Source organism: Thecamonas trahens (genome assembly GCF_000142905.1).
Source record: "Thecamonas trahens ATCC 50062 unplaced genomic scaffold supercont1.47, whole genome shotgun sequence".
NCBI classification, from domain to species: Eukaryota; order Apusomonadida; family Apusomonadidae; genus Thecamonas; species Thecamonas trahens.
Genome location: NW_013657633.1, coordinates 137,145 through 149,804, shown reverse-complemented (window position 1 = coordinate 149,804; position 12,660 = coordinate 137,145). Strand labels below are relative to the sequence as shown.

Sequence of the window (12,660 nt, the reverse complement as noted above, 5' to 3'; positions counted from 1 at the left end):
TTACCAACCAAACCCGTACGCTATCTCTCGCTTGTATCCCCTCCCCCCCCCCCCCCCCCCCCCCGGGCAAGACATAGATGGCGACAGTTACAGTTGCGTTTGACACGAGGTGACTACGCATGACTAGCGGGGTGCGGCTTGGGTTAGGCGTCGCTGTGGATATTGCCATCGGATGTGGCGACAAGCGACTTGGCCCGCTTGGTCGGCGGGCGCTGGACACGGGCGGCGGCGAGGGCATCGCCGGCGGCGGCATCGAGCTGGTCCTGCAGCCGCGACTGGAGCGTGTTGAATCGCGAGGCCGTGTTGGCCAACTCGGGGCGGGCGCCCGGATCGGCGAGCGGCGACGGCGAGATGGGCATGGCGGCGGAGGCCGACGACGAGCCGGCATCCGCGGCAACGCTCCCGGCGCCGGCGCCAGAGTTCTCGTCGCTCGAGTCCGATCCCGACGGCCGGCGGCGGCGCTTGGCTCCGACGTGCGGTACAAACGGAGAGCGCGTTGCCGCGCGCTCGCCCGGCGGCGGCGCCGTAGCCCGGACGGGCGAGGTCGCCGCTGACGAGCTGGCCATAAACTGGGCCATGGAGAGGAGCTCCTGCTCCTCGGCGGTCATTGGTGCCGCGACGCCGCGCGCACGCTCGCCGACCGCCAGCGGCGTGAGCGGCGCAAACGGGCCTCGCCGCGCCTGCGGCACAACCTGGACCGTCGCCGCCTGCGGGACAAACGACTCAGAAAAGGTGCCCAGCGGGAGCGGGCACGGCGGCACTGGCGACGTCGTCTTGGACTGCGGCGCAGAGTGCGGTGGCGTCGACGTGTAGATGGTGGCCAACTGCGCCGCGGCGTCCTCATCGTCAGCCGTGAGGGCAATACCGCGCTCCAGGGCGCCTGTCCGGCTCCGCGGCCACCGCCGCGACGGCGATGGTGATCCGCCACGCGCCATTCGCGCACCCTTGTTGGCCGGCGTGATAGCATTCAGGGCAGAGACGGCAGAGTCCAGCCGCGACGACGTCCGCGCACGCGCTGTGCCCGGCGAAATCATCGAGCCCGCCTTGCTCCGCCCGCGCCGTGACTGCGGCGTCTGCGGCGCCTTCTTGGCCCGCCGCCCGCCTGACGGCGAGCCCTCGGCGCCGTTCACCCGCCGCTTGAGTGTTGAGTTCCAGTGGTTCTTGATAGCGTTGTCCGGCCGCCCTTTGAGCAGCTTGGCAATCGCCGCCCACTTGTTGCCCAGTCGCGCGTGCGCCTCGATGATGATCTCATCCTCCTTGGCCGTCCACGGCTCCTTAGAGATCGACGGATCCAGATGGTTGTGCCACCGCTCACGGCACTGCTTGCCCACCCGGCCCTCCAGCCGCTCAGCAATGACCGTGTTCCACTTGCGCGGCCCGTGCTTGGCCACCATTTCTATGATAATCGCATCCTCCTGTGAACCCATCCACGTCACGTCCGCGCCCGAAATGCAGCATACTGTGAGTACACACATCACCCATCCCCCCTCCTCCATCCCCCTCCCCTCTCTTCGGCCGCACCACCGCACCAGAATCTTCATCATCTGCAGTGAAAAATCCCGCCCCTCCTCCGTTGACTGGCGGGTGTGACGCCGGGCAGCGAGGCAATGGCAAAAAAGAGCGGGAATGTCCCTTGATGACTGGTTCCCGCAAAGAAACATAGAAACAAACGGTGACCTCGGTGCGTGTACCGCTCTAACAGAGCGCCTACCGGCTACTTTGCCACCAAAATGACATCAAGAGGTGCAGCGAAATACGCGCTACATGCTCATGGCAAGCGTGTGTTGCGCATTGTCATATATATCCTGTTGTTGCCCATGGAAGCGTGCGTGGGTGTCGGCGAAACTCGCGGAACACTCCACAGCGTCGCCTCTTTCCGGCCACCAACCGCCTCCTGCTCTGCCCCAGGCGGGCTAGCATAAGCATGGAGTCGAAAGAGACCACCAAACTTGGCAAGGAGCAATGTGACTACCGCTTCTACTTGCATGAAAAACGGGGCGTTTCTGGGGGAAGTCCTGCGTCCGGGCGCTACTCCCGCAAACTGCCGTGTGCAAGTGGCCAAGGATGGAGGCCAGCCGACGGCCGGTACATTGCCTTTGCGGTTCCCGCGGCCGTTCAGGAGCAGGACTACCACCACAACAACCAAACTTGGCTAGTACCTACCACCATGGAAGGGGAAGGCCTGCATGTGGTTTGTGGACAAAAATATGCATGTAGTACAGGAGTACCGCCCACAAGCCATCCCCGCTTGTGTCGCTCTGATGGACACCTCGGTCACGTCACTCACACGCAGGCTACGGGGGCGCCGCTGTAGATGGGTATAGCAGAGATGTAGAAGAGGGACCAAGGCGGGATGTGGTGCAAAACAAGCTAAACTACCACAAGAACATACCTCTGCCGTCCATCGGCCCTTTATCTTGGCCTTGGCTGTCTTGGTTGTCTTGGGCATGGTTATTGCCGGGTCCGGAACGGACTTTTGCTGTGGCAACCAAGGTGAGTTGAGTGTCTCTCGGTCTCGCTTCCGACTGCTCTACCACGTACACAACCGAGTTGGCTGACCGATGGCAGAAATGGACGCGGGCCAGGCGTACCCCACGGCTACGCATTTGGACGCGCGGCTGGAGAGCAATGCCCCGGCCTGTGTTCGCGGCGCGATCGGCGAGTACCTTGCTACGCCACACCTCTTAAAGCATTTCGTCCCTGGAGTGGGTGGGCCTCCTCAACTCGCAGGGTCCGCAGTCGTGGCACCCGCTCCACGGCCAGCCGCGCTACCAAGCTGCGATCTCGGCTGCCTTGCTAAGGCCGAGCTTTCGGTCAGCCGTGTACCGTCTCGATCTCATTGCTATCGCATGCGCTCGCCATCAGGCTGTATTCTGTTGCAGGTTGGGCGATTTGGGGCTATATATTTGCCATTGGTCGTCAGGAGCACCCGGGCGATGTGGATACTGTGTCATCGGGACCTTAAAGTGCTGGGCGTGCTTACGTTGGGTACCGAGGCGACTAGATGCAGACGCCGCAAAGAGTGCGACGTCGCCGAAACGAGGCACAACGCCACAGTTCGGCTCGCCATCTCAGGCCTGGCTTTCACCCGCATCCGCATCCACATCTGTATCAGCATCAGCGTCAGGAGTAGCATTGCGGGCGGCGTCGGAGGCGCTGTTCGCACTGTCGTCGTCCGAGTTGTCGTCGTCAACAACACGCTCGAGCACAAGGGCGAGGAGCGAGCCTTCGGCGTCGTCGGCAAAGAGCGAGCTCAGGTCGGCGGCGACAACGAGCGGGACGGCGCTCTCGACGAGATATGCATCGAGCTCGGACCGAGAGACTGCGATGGTGACAAGGACAAAGTAGCCACCAACAACCAGCCGCTCGGCCACGCCCCACAGGTAGGCGTTGGCCAGGTTGCCTGTGTCCTCAGGCATGAGTGGCAGCTTCTCGCGATCACGGGTCGACTCTGTGGCATCGTCGTCCGAGTCGACGACGCGGTCCTCCATGACCAGACAATCGAGCGAGCCTTTGTCGATGACGACGTGAAAGGCGGCCGGAGCCATGCCCGACTCGGTCAGGTCGTCGTCGACAAAGATGAGCTCGGGCCTGGCCGAGCGCGCAGCGTCGTCGAGATCAGCCTCGAGCCGCGCACGCAGGACCTTTGCAACGTTGATGGCCGGACGCGAGCGATCAGCACCGACGATCTCCGCAATGCCTAGCTCGCTGCCCATGGCGGCGAGGACAAGGGCGAGATGCCCGTTCCCGCAGCCTGCCTCCAGGAGGCGCAGTTCGCCGCGGGCGGCGACGTCAGCGATGCGAGGCAGATGCTCCTCAGCATGGGCCAAGAGCGAGACAATGAGCGCCACAGGTTCGCTCCCGTACCACACATACACTTCGTTGAGTAGAGCAGCCAGACCGAGCTCACCGCTCCCAGCCCCGCCCTCCACACGCGCCAACTCGGTAGTGTACACGGCGTCCCAATACGCCGCCGTCGTGCCCTGCGCCGCAAGCGCCATGCTCAGCCCATGGAACGGGTGGAGCTCCGCGTCACCACTCCGCAACATGTGTGTGTATGTATGTGTATGTATGTGTGTATGTATGTGTGTGTGTGAGTGTGAGGTGTGTGTGCGTGTGTCGGACAGGGGGATGTGGGGCGGTGGCCATGGAGGGGTCCCGGTCCGGGTCCAGCTGCCACGGCTGGGTCGACAGATCGGATGTAAAGGTTGTGGGCGAGGTGGGGTGGGTCGGATATGCATTGCTACTGGGTTTGCTCTCGACGGACTACAGGCGGATGACGCGGCCTGCGATCGAGACGGGAGCTGATGGCGGTCGACTGGGGGGAGCGGAATGGAGCATCGCTAGCGCCTAGCTCGCGAACTAGGGCGGCAGCGCCGGTGCCGGCAAAGGAAATAGAGAACCGCCGCCGCTTACCGCCTGACGACAGAGGTGGCACCGGCGGAGAGACCGCACCTGGCGGGAGCGAGCGCAACCGATGCCCAACTGATGGGGATGATGTAGGCGGGGGAGGTCGGCGGTCGGCGGCGCCGGCGCTGGTCACCGACTCGTCCGGATTTGGGTCCGGCTCGCCCACCGAAGCCAGGTCCTCGTCAAAGAGCGCGCCATCGTTGCCAAACATGTCTGCAAACGACGGTATCTCAACAAAGGCGGCAACTTCGTCGCCATCGACCGAGCTCAGCCACGACGACTCGGGCTCGGGCGGTGACCGCCGGCGCGCCGTCGAGGGACTCGACGACGGCGCCACCCGTGCCTCCGCCAGCCGCCTTTGATTCTTTCGCGCCAGATCGAGCGTCTCCTGCAGCGAGGTGTTGACTCTCGTGGTTTGCTCAGTCAACTCATCCAGAAGCTCGTCCTCAGCGACAAGAGCTTCCAGCGCCGGGTTGCGCGCCGGCGGCTGCGGGGGGTGGGCAGCATCGCGTGCGTAAGCTGCCAGCCGCCGCTCCGCCAGGTCCAGCTCGGCCGCCAGAGCCCGGACTCTGCGACCGAGCTTCTCCGCCGCTGACTTGCGAGCGGTGTTCTCGGCTACAAGCTCGGCTCCGACCCGCTCCCACAGCCGAACGTGCATCTCGAGTTGCATCGGGTTGAGCTTGTGATCAAACGGCAGCTTCCCCGGAACTCGCAGGCGACGGGCGGCCTCACGGGCGACAGAGCCAGACAGCGCTGAAGACGTCAGACTTGATGATGGTGAGTCACCCATGCGGACTACGTACACGGAGCTTATGGCGCCCGCAATGGGATCGTCCACCCGCAGCGCGTCAGCATTGACTGTCAGGCTGCCATCGCCCAGGACACGGAGGCCACCTACAGCATCCAGCGAGTCGCGGAGGCCGCGCAGACGAGCCAGCTCGTTGGCAGCATGGACCAACTCTCTCCGATACACCCCGTTGCGGCGCTCCAGCTCGTTGATCCGTGCATCTGCATCGGAGCCAGAAACATGGCCTTTGCCGCCTTTGTCTGTTGCCGCTGTCCCGTCCGCGCTGCTCTCCGCCAGCTTTGCCAGAGCCTCGGACTGGGCCAGCGCAACCACTCGCAGCCGCTCGTTGGTCGCTTCCGCCTCGGCCAGTGCCGCCTTCAGCCCTGCTACCTCCTCGGCCTCTGTCTCCATGGCCGTGAGCGAGGTGGCCGCTCTCCCGCCCGTCTCCCAGCGGGTGTCTCAGTCAGTTGTGATGCAAAGCTTTGAGCCGTGCTCTTTTTGGTTGGCACATATTGATCAGAGGACGGGAGAGGGGATGGAAGGAGCAGCGGAGGGAATACATGATGCGATGAGGAAGAGTATGAGGGGTGGAGATGGGGATGGAGGAGGTGTGGCGGAGCGGGGAGAAGGGTGGAAGAGTGGGTGGCAGGGTGTGGATTTCCCCTGATAATATTTGGGTGGCGGAAGAGCAGAACAATGATGTCTGGACGTGTTTGAGGCTTTGGAGAGAAGATGGTGCGCTGGTACAGCTTCTACATGCATTTAGGTATACATCAGCGATACTATATATACATTGTGTGTGATCGTGGGAGTGTGTGTGTGTTCCTCCAGGCGAATGCTCCACATGACAACCGTTCTCCCCACATGCTGGCCTCCGAACATTTTTTTGACGAAGGAAAACAAGGCATGACTGAAGCGATCGAGAAAGTGGGGATTTTCCAGTCAGTGATGGAAGTGACGGTACGGGAGGGAGATTGTAGGAGATGTAAGAGGCTACTCTCATTGAAGAAGCCATCAAAGTTCAAGGATCTTGGAATAGAGCAGGAGATGTAGGACGAAGACGACAGAGTAGCCGGGAGGGGGGGGATTGGTAAAAAAAATGACAATGTTCGCTGTCGGTCCCCCCACCCCCGCAACCGCAAGACCCGCACCGGGACCAGGCCCTACCACCGTACGCCTAGCTGCCCCCTTGGCGCTACACCACGCCACGCCACACCACTCCACTTAGCGCAAACACCTTGTCATGTACCCGCAGGTGGTACATGCGCTCCGGGACGCCGAGCGGAAGGCGTTGGCGACGGTCAGCTCGATGGAGGCAGACGTGGCGCTGCTGCAGGCGGCCGAGGCCGACGACCTGGCGGCGGTGGACTCGGTGGCTGGCGACGTGCGTAAGGCGCTCGAGGCGGCGCGGGCAGAGCTGTTGCAGGCGCATGCCCTGCTGCGCAAAGGACGGGATCAGCTTGGGGAGACGGCCATGGCCCATGAGGAATCGCTCCGCCTGTTGGCTGGAAAGGTCGACCACGCGTATGCACGCGGCGCTGCCGTGGCTGACGCTCTCGACGGGCTCTGGCAGCATGCCGACGTGACAGGCAAGGCGCAGCTGCCTGAGGCACATGGTACACAGGATGCGCAAGCGCAGACCTCGTCGTCGGATGCGGATGACGGATCGGTGGCGGGTGGCGCGTCGATGCGCGACATCGACCACAAGCACATCGAGAACGAGGCCCGTGACGTCGTGGCCCGTCTCATGGCTTCGTTCTCACCGCTGGTTGACGGCTATGCGTCGCATCCAGAAGATTGGGCTGCGCTCTCGGAGTCTGAGAAAGATGAGGTCGAGCGCATGGCTGCGCGTGTCCGGTCGCTACTTGCAGACGTCGGGAGCGTCGCCCGGCAGCGCGGGGTCGAGCTCGCTTCGCGCAATGTGGTGAGCGGCAAGGCTGCCGAGCTGCGGGCGCAAGCGCTTGACGTGCTGCATCATGTGCGAGTCGAGCTGATGGCGCTCGAGCTTGCCCCGTTTATCCGGCTCCTGCGGCGGTCACCATCACGGGCGCCAAGCCCGCCTCGCCACCGCTCACCGTCGTTTGATGCAGGCTCGACCATCGGCAAGGACGACGGTGATCACCGAAGCGGCTCAGCCAGCGGTGCTGGCAACAGTTCGAGCGCAGGCATGCTAGACGACTCGTCGTTTGTGCGTATCGAGGACAATAAGGCCCCGCTGCGGCCCGGGCACGAGCGGTTTGCCTCGGCACGCATCGCCGCTTCGCTTCCGTTCTCGTTCTACGTTGTCGAGCCGGTGCCCGTGGTGGGCGCCGAGGCCGGCGACGCTCAGTCGGACAACGAGTGGGAGGCCGGTGGCGACGGCGGTGGTGGTGGTGGCGGCGGCGGGTCAAGCTCGTACTACTCGACTGACGGCCCGTCGTCGCAACGGCTGTGGGAGGTGGCGGGTGACGATGTGCCTGTTGGCGGGCTCTACGACGAGTACAAGAAGTTTGCCAAGTGGAAGCGGGCGCGGGCGGCCGGCAAGATCGAGTCTGACGGCGGCGGCGAGCTTTCAGCCTCGTTCTACTCGTCCGAGTACTCGGAGCAGACCGTCGAGTACGATGTCGAGTACTACGAGTACGAGCTTGCGCCCGAGACGATCTCTGTGGCGCTTGGGGCTGATCACGGCTCGCCATTCCCCGGCGCGGACCGTGAGCCGGCGCCGCAGGTGGCCCGATCCGAGATGGAGACCCAGACGTCTGCGCCGGACGTTCGCGTGCCGGATGTCAGCTCGATCGCGTCGCGCTCGTTTCTCCGCGAAGTGCCGTCGTACTTTGAGCCCTCGGAGCCAATGCGAAGCATGCAGGCCTCACACATTGCACCATCGATGCAGAGCTCGCTGCTGAGTTCTGGAGGAGGCACACTCGAGCCGCTCGACGCCTCGCTGCCGCCACTTTCGCTGCAGACCGATGACGGCTCAGGCTCGGACTCGGGCTACTCTTCGGACACGGTGATTGCTGAGCCGTTTGCGCCGGTGAGTAAGGACAAGGTGCCACGACTGGAGCGGTCGCGACTGGAGCGACAGTCCAAGAGCAAGAAGAAGAAGAAGAAGAAGAAGAAGAAGAAGAAGAAGCGCAAGGGTAAGGGCAAGGGCTCTGAACCGGTCGTCCCGCATTTTATGGCGGACAAGGCCGGATGGGCCAAGCCGTCGCCGTTCCGGATTCTCACGCTCATGGCCATGGCGCCGCTCATGCCCTCGCTTGCGCTCTTTCTTCTCCAGCCGGACGAGCGCGACATCTCGGACATCGCTCATGGCATCGCGATCGACGAGGTGCGCGACTTGCCGCGGCCGCGGTACTTTCCGGCTCCAGCGCGAGCTGAGGGCGAGGCTGAGGCTTCGGTGAACGGCGGGGCGCGGTTCACGCCACCGCCGCCGCCACCTGCGCCATCACGGGGCGCAGCGTCGGCATCTGGCACACGCTAGGAGGCGAGCTTGGCCTCGCCATCGACGTAGGCAACGACGTGGGCCTTGATGGCCTCGAGCTCGCGCTGGAGGCGGCCAAAGTAGGCGTAGAGCGACTTGCGGACGTCTGTACGGACGTTGGCGAGCTCCTGGATGAGCTCGATGGCCTCGGGCTCATCGACGCGCTCGCCGAGGCTCTTAAAGAGGGCGGTGTTGGCAGAAAGGTCCGCGTCGATGGCGCGATACTTGGCGTAGAGCTCGTTGAACAGATTCTTGTAGCGGCGATACTGCGGCCGGTCGGTGATGGGCGGGTACTGCTGCTCGTCGGCGGCGATGGCGTCGGCCGGCGGTAGCTTGCCCAGCACCAGCATGGTCTGTGCCGAGGGAAACGGGGCGACGGTGATGCCGAGCTTGGAGGCAAGCTCGTCGATGCGCGAGACAAAGGCGAGCGAGCGGGCGGCGTGCGCGGTGGGAGTGAGGAGCGGCGGCGGGTTCGACGCCGAAGGCACTGGCGAGAGCGTTGTCCGGCGAGTCGACGGGAGGACCGGGCGGATGCCAGCGGCAGCCCGCGACGGCGAGCGATTATTGGCGTCGACAATGGCGTCGACGTCGACCGGTCCGCCTGCGGCGGTGCCGACGCTTGATGAGAGCACATAGTGTGAGGGCGACTTGGGATGCGGCGACGCAATCTCGCTTAGGATGGAGACAAGGACCTTGGCCTGCGTTGGCGTCACGTCCAGCTGCGACTTGAGCTTGGAAAGCGTCATCGGCTTGGCCATTAGCAAGCGGATGACCTCTTCGCGAAGGTGTGGGCGGGTGCCGGCGAGCCCGGTGGTGCGGCCCGAGAGCCCGCGCGCACGCTTGGCGGCGCGACCGCCATACCGGGCGGCGAGCGCCGCGCGTTCTACAGCCACGGCCGAGCGACTACCGCGCTTGCGAATCGAGTCTGTCTTGGCTGCATTCGTGCTCCTCCGGCGCTTTCGGGTGCCGGACGCCTCGGTTTCTGCCACCGAGAGAGTGGCAGCCTTTGAGGTTGAGGCGCTCTTGGAAGCGGCGACCGTGGCGGCCTTGTACTTGCGCGATTGTGCGACCGAGAGCGAGGTGGTCATCCGCGACATGGTGTAGCCGACACGGCCGAGGAGGGCGAGGGAGAACGGCTCACCAACGACGGGCACGTACGCCTCGACACGGGCCGAGTTGTCGACGATCTTGCACTGCGAGGTGTGGTTGCCCATGCGGAGAGTGGCGCTGTCTGTGCCCGAAAAAGAGACGGAAGCGCCCTTTGCCAGCAGCTGCAGCATCTCTCCAGGCAGCCGCATCTGCAGGCATCCACCGCCTCCAGGATCAGGACCAGGCCCGCCCCTGCCGCCCATGGCCACCTTCCATCGCTGTCCACCGCCTCGGTCTCTCTGCCGTCCGGCACCATTCCTTCCGTCCTCCGTCTTCCCGACGCCATTCCTTCCGTCCACCACCTCCCCGCTTGTCCGGCCTCTGCTTCTGGCTCCAGCGCTGCTCCTGGTACGGCTAGTCGACTTGCCCGTCGCCGTCGTCCGCCCGGACACCGCCCGTCGCACGCCGACCATTCCGAGTGTGTCTGTCTGTGAGGGGTATGCCGGGTGTGTATGGGTTGGCCAAGGGTGGCGGTGGCGGGAGGGGATGGGCTGGAGAGAAAAGTGGTGCGGGAGTTGTGGTCGTGCTTGTGGCTGCGGTGGTGGCTGTGGTTGTCGTCAGTGCGGCCGGTGTGTGTGCGGGGGAGAGGCCGAGAATGAGTCGTCTGCTCGCGGAAGGCGACCCTATCCTGCGCGAGCCCGACAGCGCGACCTGGACGGCGCGGCAGGAGGGCAGAGAGAAAGGGCAAGGGTAACAAGCAGTTCAATCAGGTTGACCACTGGCCGCGATGATGGACATCGACCGCAATGGTGGGCGCCGGCCGCGATGACCGGCAGTTGACTGCGATGACGGGCGTCGACCGCGACGATGGGCGCTGGTCGCAGCTTTGCTGGAGCGCTGGAGCTACCGCTCGAGAGCCTCAAAGTCCCAGACGTTGATGGTGCGACAGGAGCCGTTGACCATGAGCGACTGGGAGAACTGGAGCGAGAAGACGTCGCCGGAGAAGCCACCAAAGGTCTGGATGCAGCGATTGGACTTGAGCGACCAGAGACGAAGGGTGCGGTCGTTGGAGCCGGTGACCATGCGCTTGCGATGGACCTGGACGCAGGAAATCGACTCTGTGTGACCGGTCAGCTTCTTGATGCCCTTGCCGGTCGACCACGACCAGAGGCGGACGGTGCGGTCGAACGAGCCCGAGATGACGTTGGAGCCTGGTCCGTCCCAGGCAATGGTGGTGCAGGCGCGGCGGTGCTTGGCAAAGGTGCAGAGCGAGGCGTTCATCCGCCGGTCAAAGGTCCGGCAGATCTTGTCTGTCCCGCCGGTCACAACGTACCGGTCGCGGTCCCACTCGAGACAGAGCACCGAGCCTGTGTGCTCGAGGACTCGCGAGACCTCGAGACCCGGGACGCGGGTGTCGAGGAAGCGGAACGAGCCGTCGTGGCACGCCACCACAAGCTCGCCCCACCCGTTCGACTTGAGGTCGTACACCGGGCAGGTGCCCGAGTTGGACGACATGAGCGTGTGCGAGAGAACCTGTTGTTGCGTGTTGAGGTCCCAAACCCGGACAGTGCGGTCGCCCGAGCAGCTAGCCAGTGTGCCGTCCTTTTGCAGCCGGACCTGGTGGACCGTCCCCTCGTGGCCCTCTAGCACCGCCACGCACGACCGGTCGCCATGAATGTCCCAAATCCGGATCTGGGTGTCCATCGAGCCAGAGGCAAGGACCTTGTCGTCAAAGTTGAGGCAGCAGACGTAGTCAGTGTGGCCCCAGAGGCAGGTAAACACGCACCGGCCCTCGCGCCAGTTTCGCGTCGTCTCCAGCGTCTTGAACTTGTAGAACTCGCGCAGGTTGCGCGACGACTTGCGCGGCAGCGTCTCCCGCCACGGCTGCCGCTGCAGCACCGCCCGCCAGAGCTGGTTCGAGTAATTCCGCATCATCTCGGCAAATCGCTTGCACACCAGCGGCAGCGACCGCAGGTCCGACGTCGGCAAGTACTCGAAGACTTGAACCCAGATCTCACCGAGTGCCTCCACCGGGCCGGTCCTTGCGAGCAGCTCACCAAACGAGGCCGGCTCGGATGCGGCCGGAGCCGGAGCGACCTCGGCCTCTCCGCCTCGGTCTGCAACCTCGCCTGCGGGCACGACTGCCACACCGTCACTCCCCGGACCAGCCTCGCCAGCAACCACTTCTACCCCTGCAGCATTCCCACCTTCCACCTCTGTAGCCGGACTCTGCCTTTGCCCCTGACCATGCTGAGCGAGAGCCGACCCGACAGGGTCGCCGCCGCCACCACCGCCAGCCTGACCACTCTGACCATTCTGGCTGTTGTGCTGGTATGAGGAAGCATCATGGGCAGGCGTATGCGAGCTGTCCATGACTTGCACCTCTCCTGCTCCAGCCTCTGCACTTCCGTCATAGCCCTCGTCCGCACCCAGGTCGGTCGGACCACCATGACCTCCGACAGAGCCCGGGAGGGGTCCGTCGCCCACGGCTTTGCTCTCCTGACTCATGCCCTCCACCGTATGCTTCAAAAGGTGGCGGTGAGTGTGTGTATAATGGTAGACTTGATTGATAGTGTTGCTGGTGGACGGTGTGGCGGTGTGGTGAGATGTGTGGGTATGTGTATGTGTATGGAAGCGGGGGAGGCGGGGGGGGGGGTGGACAGGCGGTCGTGCGCAGAGGCCTCGCCCGTGTTCGGCCGATTGTCTCTCGATGGTAGTTGTTTAGGCAGCTGGCGATGGGGCCAGTGGGCTGGAAGTGATGGAGGGATGGTGAGAGCGATGGCGAGAAGAGAGTGGTACCTGGTACCATGAATGGAGAGGGTGTGTCTGGACTGTACTGTGGCGATGTATGGTGCGTGATACATGCTGGATGATGTGGTGCCCCCCCCCCCCAGCCACCTCGTTCGTTCGT

The 12,660-nt window shown here is 64.1% G+C and overlaps 5 protein-coding genes across 5 annotated transcripts; 1 reads left to right on the top strand and 4 right to left on the bottom strand.

Moving 5' to 3' along the window:
* Positions 1 to 82: 82 nt before the first annotated feature.
* AMSG_09258 (MYB family transcription factor) lies at positions 83 to 2,501 on the bottom strand. The gene is made up of 2 exons (XM_013899196.1): positions 2,393 to 2,501; positions 83 to 1,415 (listed from the first exon to the last, which is right to left on the bottom strand). Exons 1-2 carry the CDS (start codon positions 2,447 to 2,449, stop codon positions 144 to 146), a joined length of 1,329 nt encoding a protein of 442 aa, XP_013754650.1. The 5' UTR covers positions 2,450 to 2,501; the 3' UTR covers positions 83 to 143.
* Positions 2,502 to 2,919: 418 nt separating this feature from the next.
* Positions 2,920 to 5,608, bottom strand: AMSG_12246 (uncharacterized protein; the record flags this gene model as incomplete). The annotated part of the gene is made up of 4 exons (XM_013899246.1): positions 2,920 to 2,945; positions 3,002 to 3,062; positions 3,105 to 4,025; positions 4,544 to 5,608. The coding sequence occupies 4 exons, from the start codon at positions 5,606 to 5,608 to the stop codon at positions 2,920 to 2,922; spliced, it is 2,073 nt and encodes a 690-aa protein (XP_013754700.1).
* Positions 5,609 to 6,440: 832 nt separating this feature from the next.
* On the top strand, positions 6,441 to 8,580 carry AMSG_09255 (uncharacterized protein; the record flags this gene model as incomplete). The annotated part of the gene is made up of 2 exons (XM_013899195.1): positions 6,441 to 8,530; positions 8,571 to 8,580. 2 exons carry the CDS (start codon positions 6,441 to 6,443, stop codon positions 8,578 to 8,580), a joined length of 2,100 nt encoding a protein of 699 aa, XP_013754649.1.
* AMSG_09254 (uncharacterized protein) lies at positions 8,338 to 10,012 on the bottom strand (the record flags this gene model as incomplete). The annotated part of the gene is made up of 2 exons (XM_013899194.1): positions 8,338 to 9,543; positions 9,568 to 10,012. The coding sequence occupies 2 exons, from the start codon at positions 10,010 to 10,012 to the stop codon at positions 8,657 to 8,659; spliced, it is 1,332 nt and encodes a 443-aa protein (XP_013754648.1). The 3' UTR covers positions 8,338 to 8,656.
* Positions 10,013 to 10,652: 640 nt separating this feature from the next.
* On the bottom strand, positions 10,653 to 11,950 carry AMSG_09253 (F-box/WD repeat-containing protein 11; the record flags this gene model as incomplete). Its single annotated transcript, XM_013899193.1, has 2 exons — positions 10,653 to 11,904; positions 11,940 to 11,950. The coding sequence occupies 2 exons, from the start codon at positions 11,948 to 11,950 to the stop codon at positions 10,653 to 10,655; spliced, it is 1,263 nt and encodes a 420-aa protein (XP_013754647.1).
* Between the last annotated feature and the right edge of the window lie 710 nt (positions 11,951 to 12,660).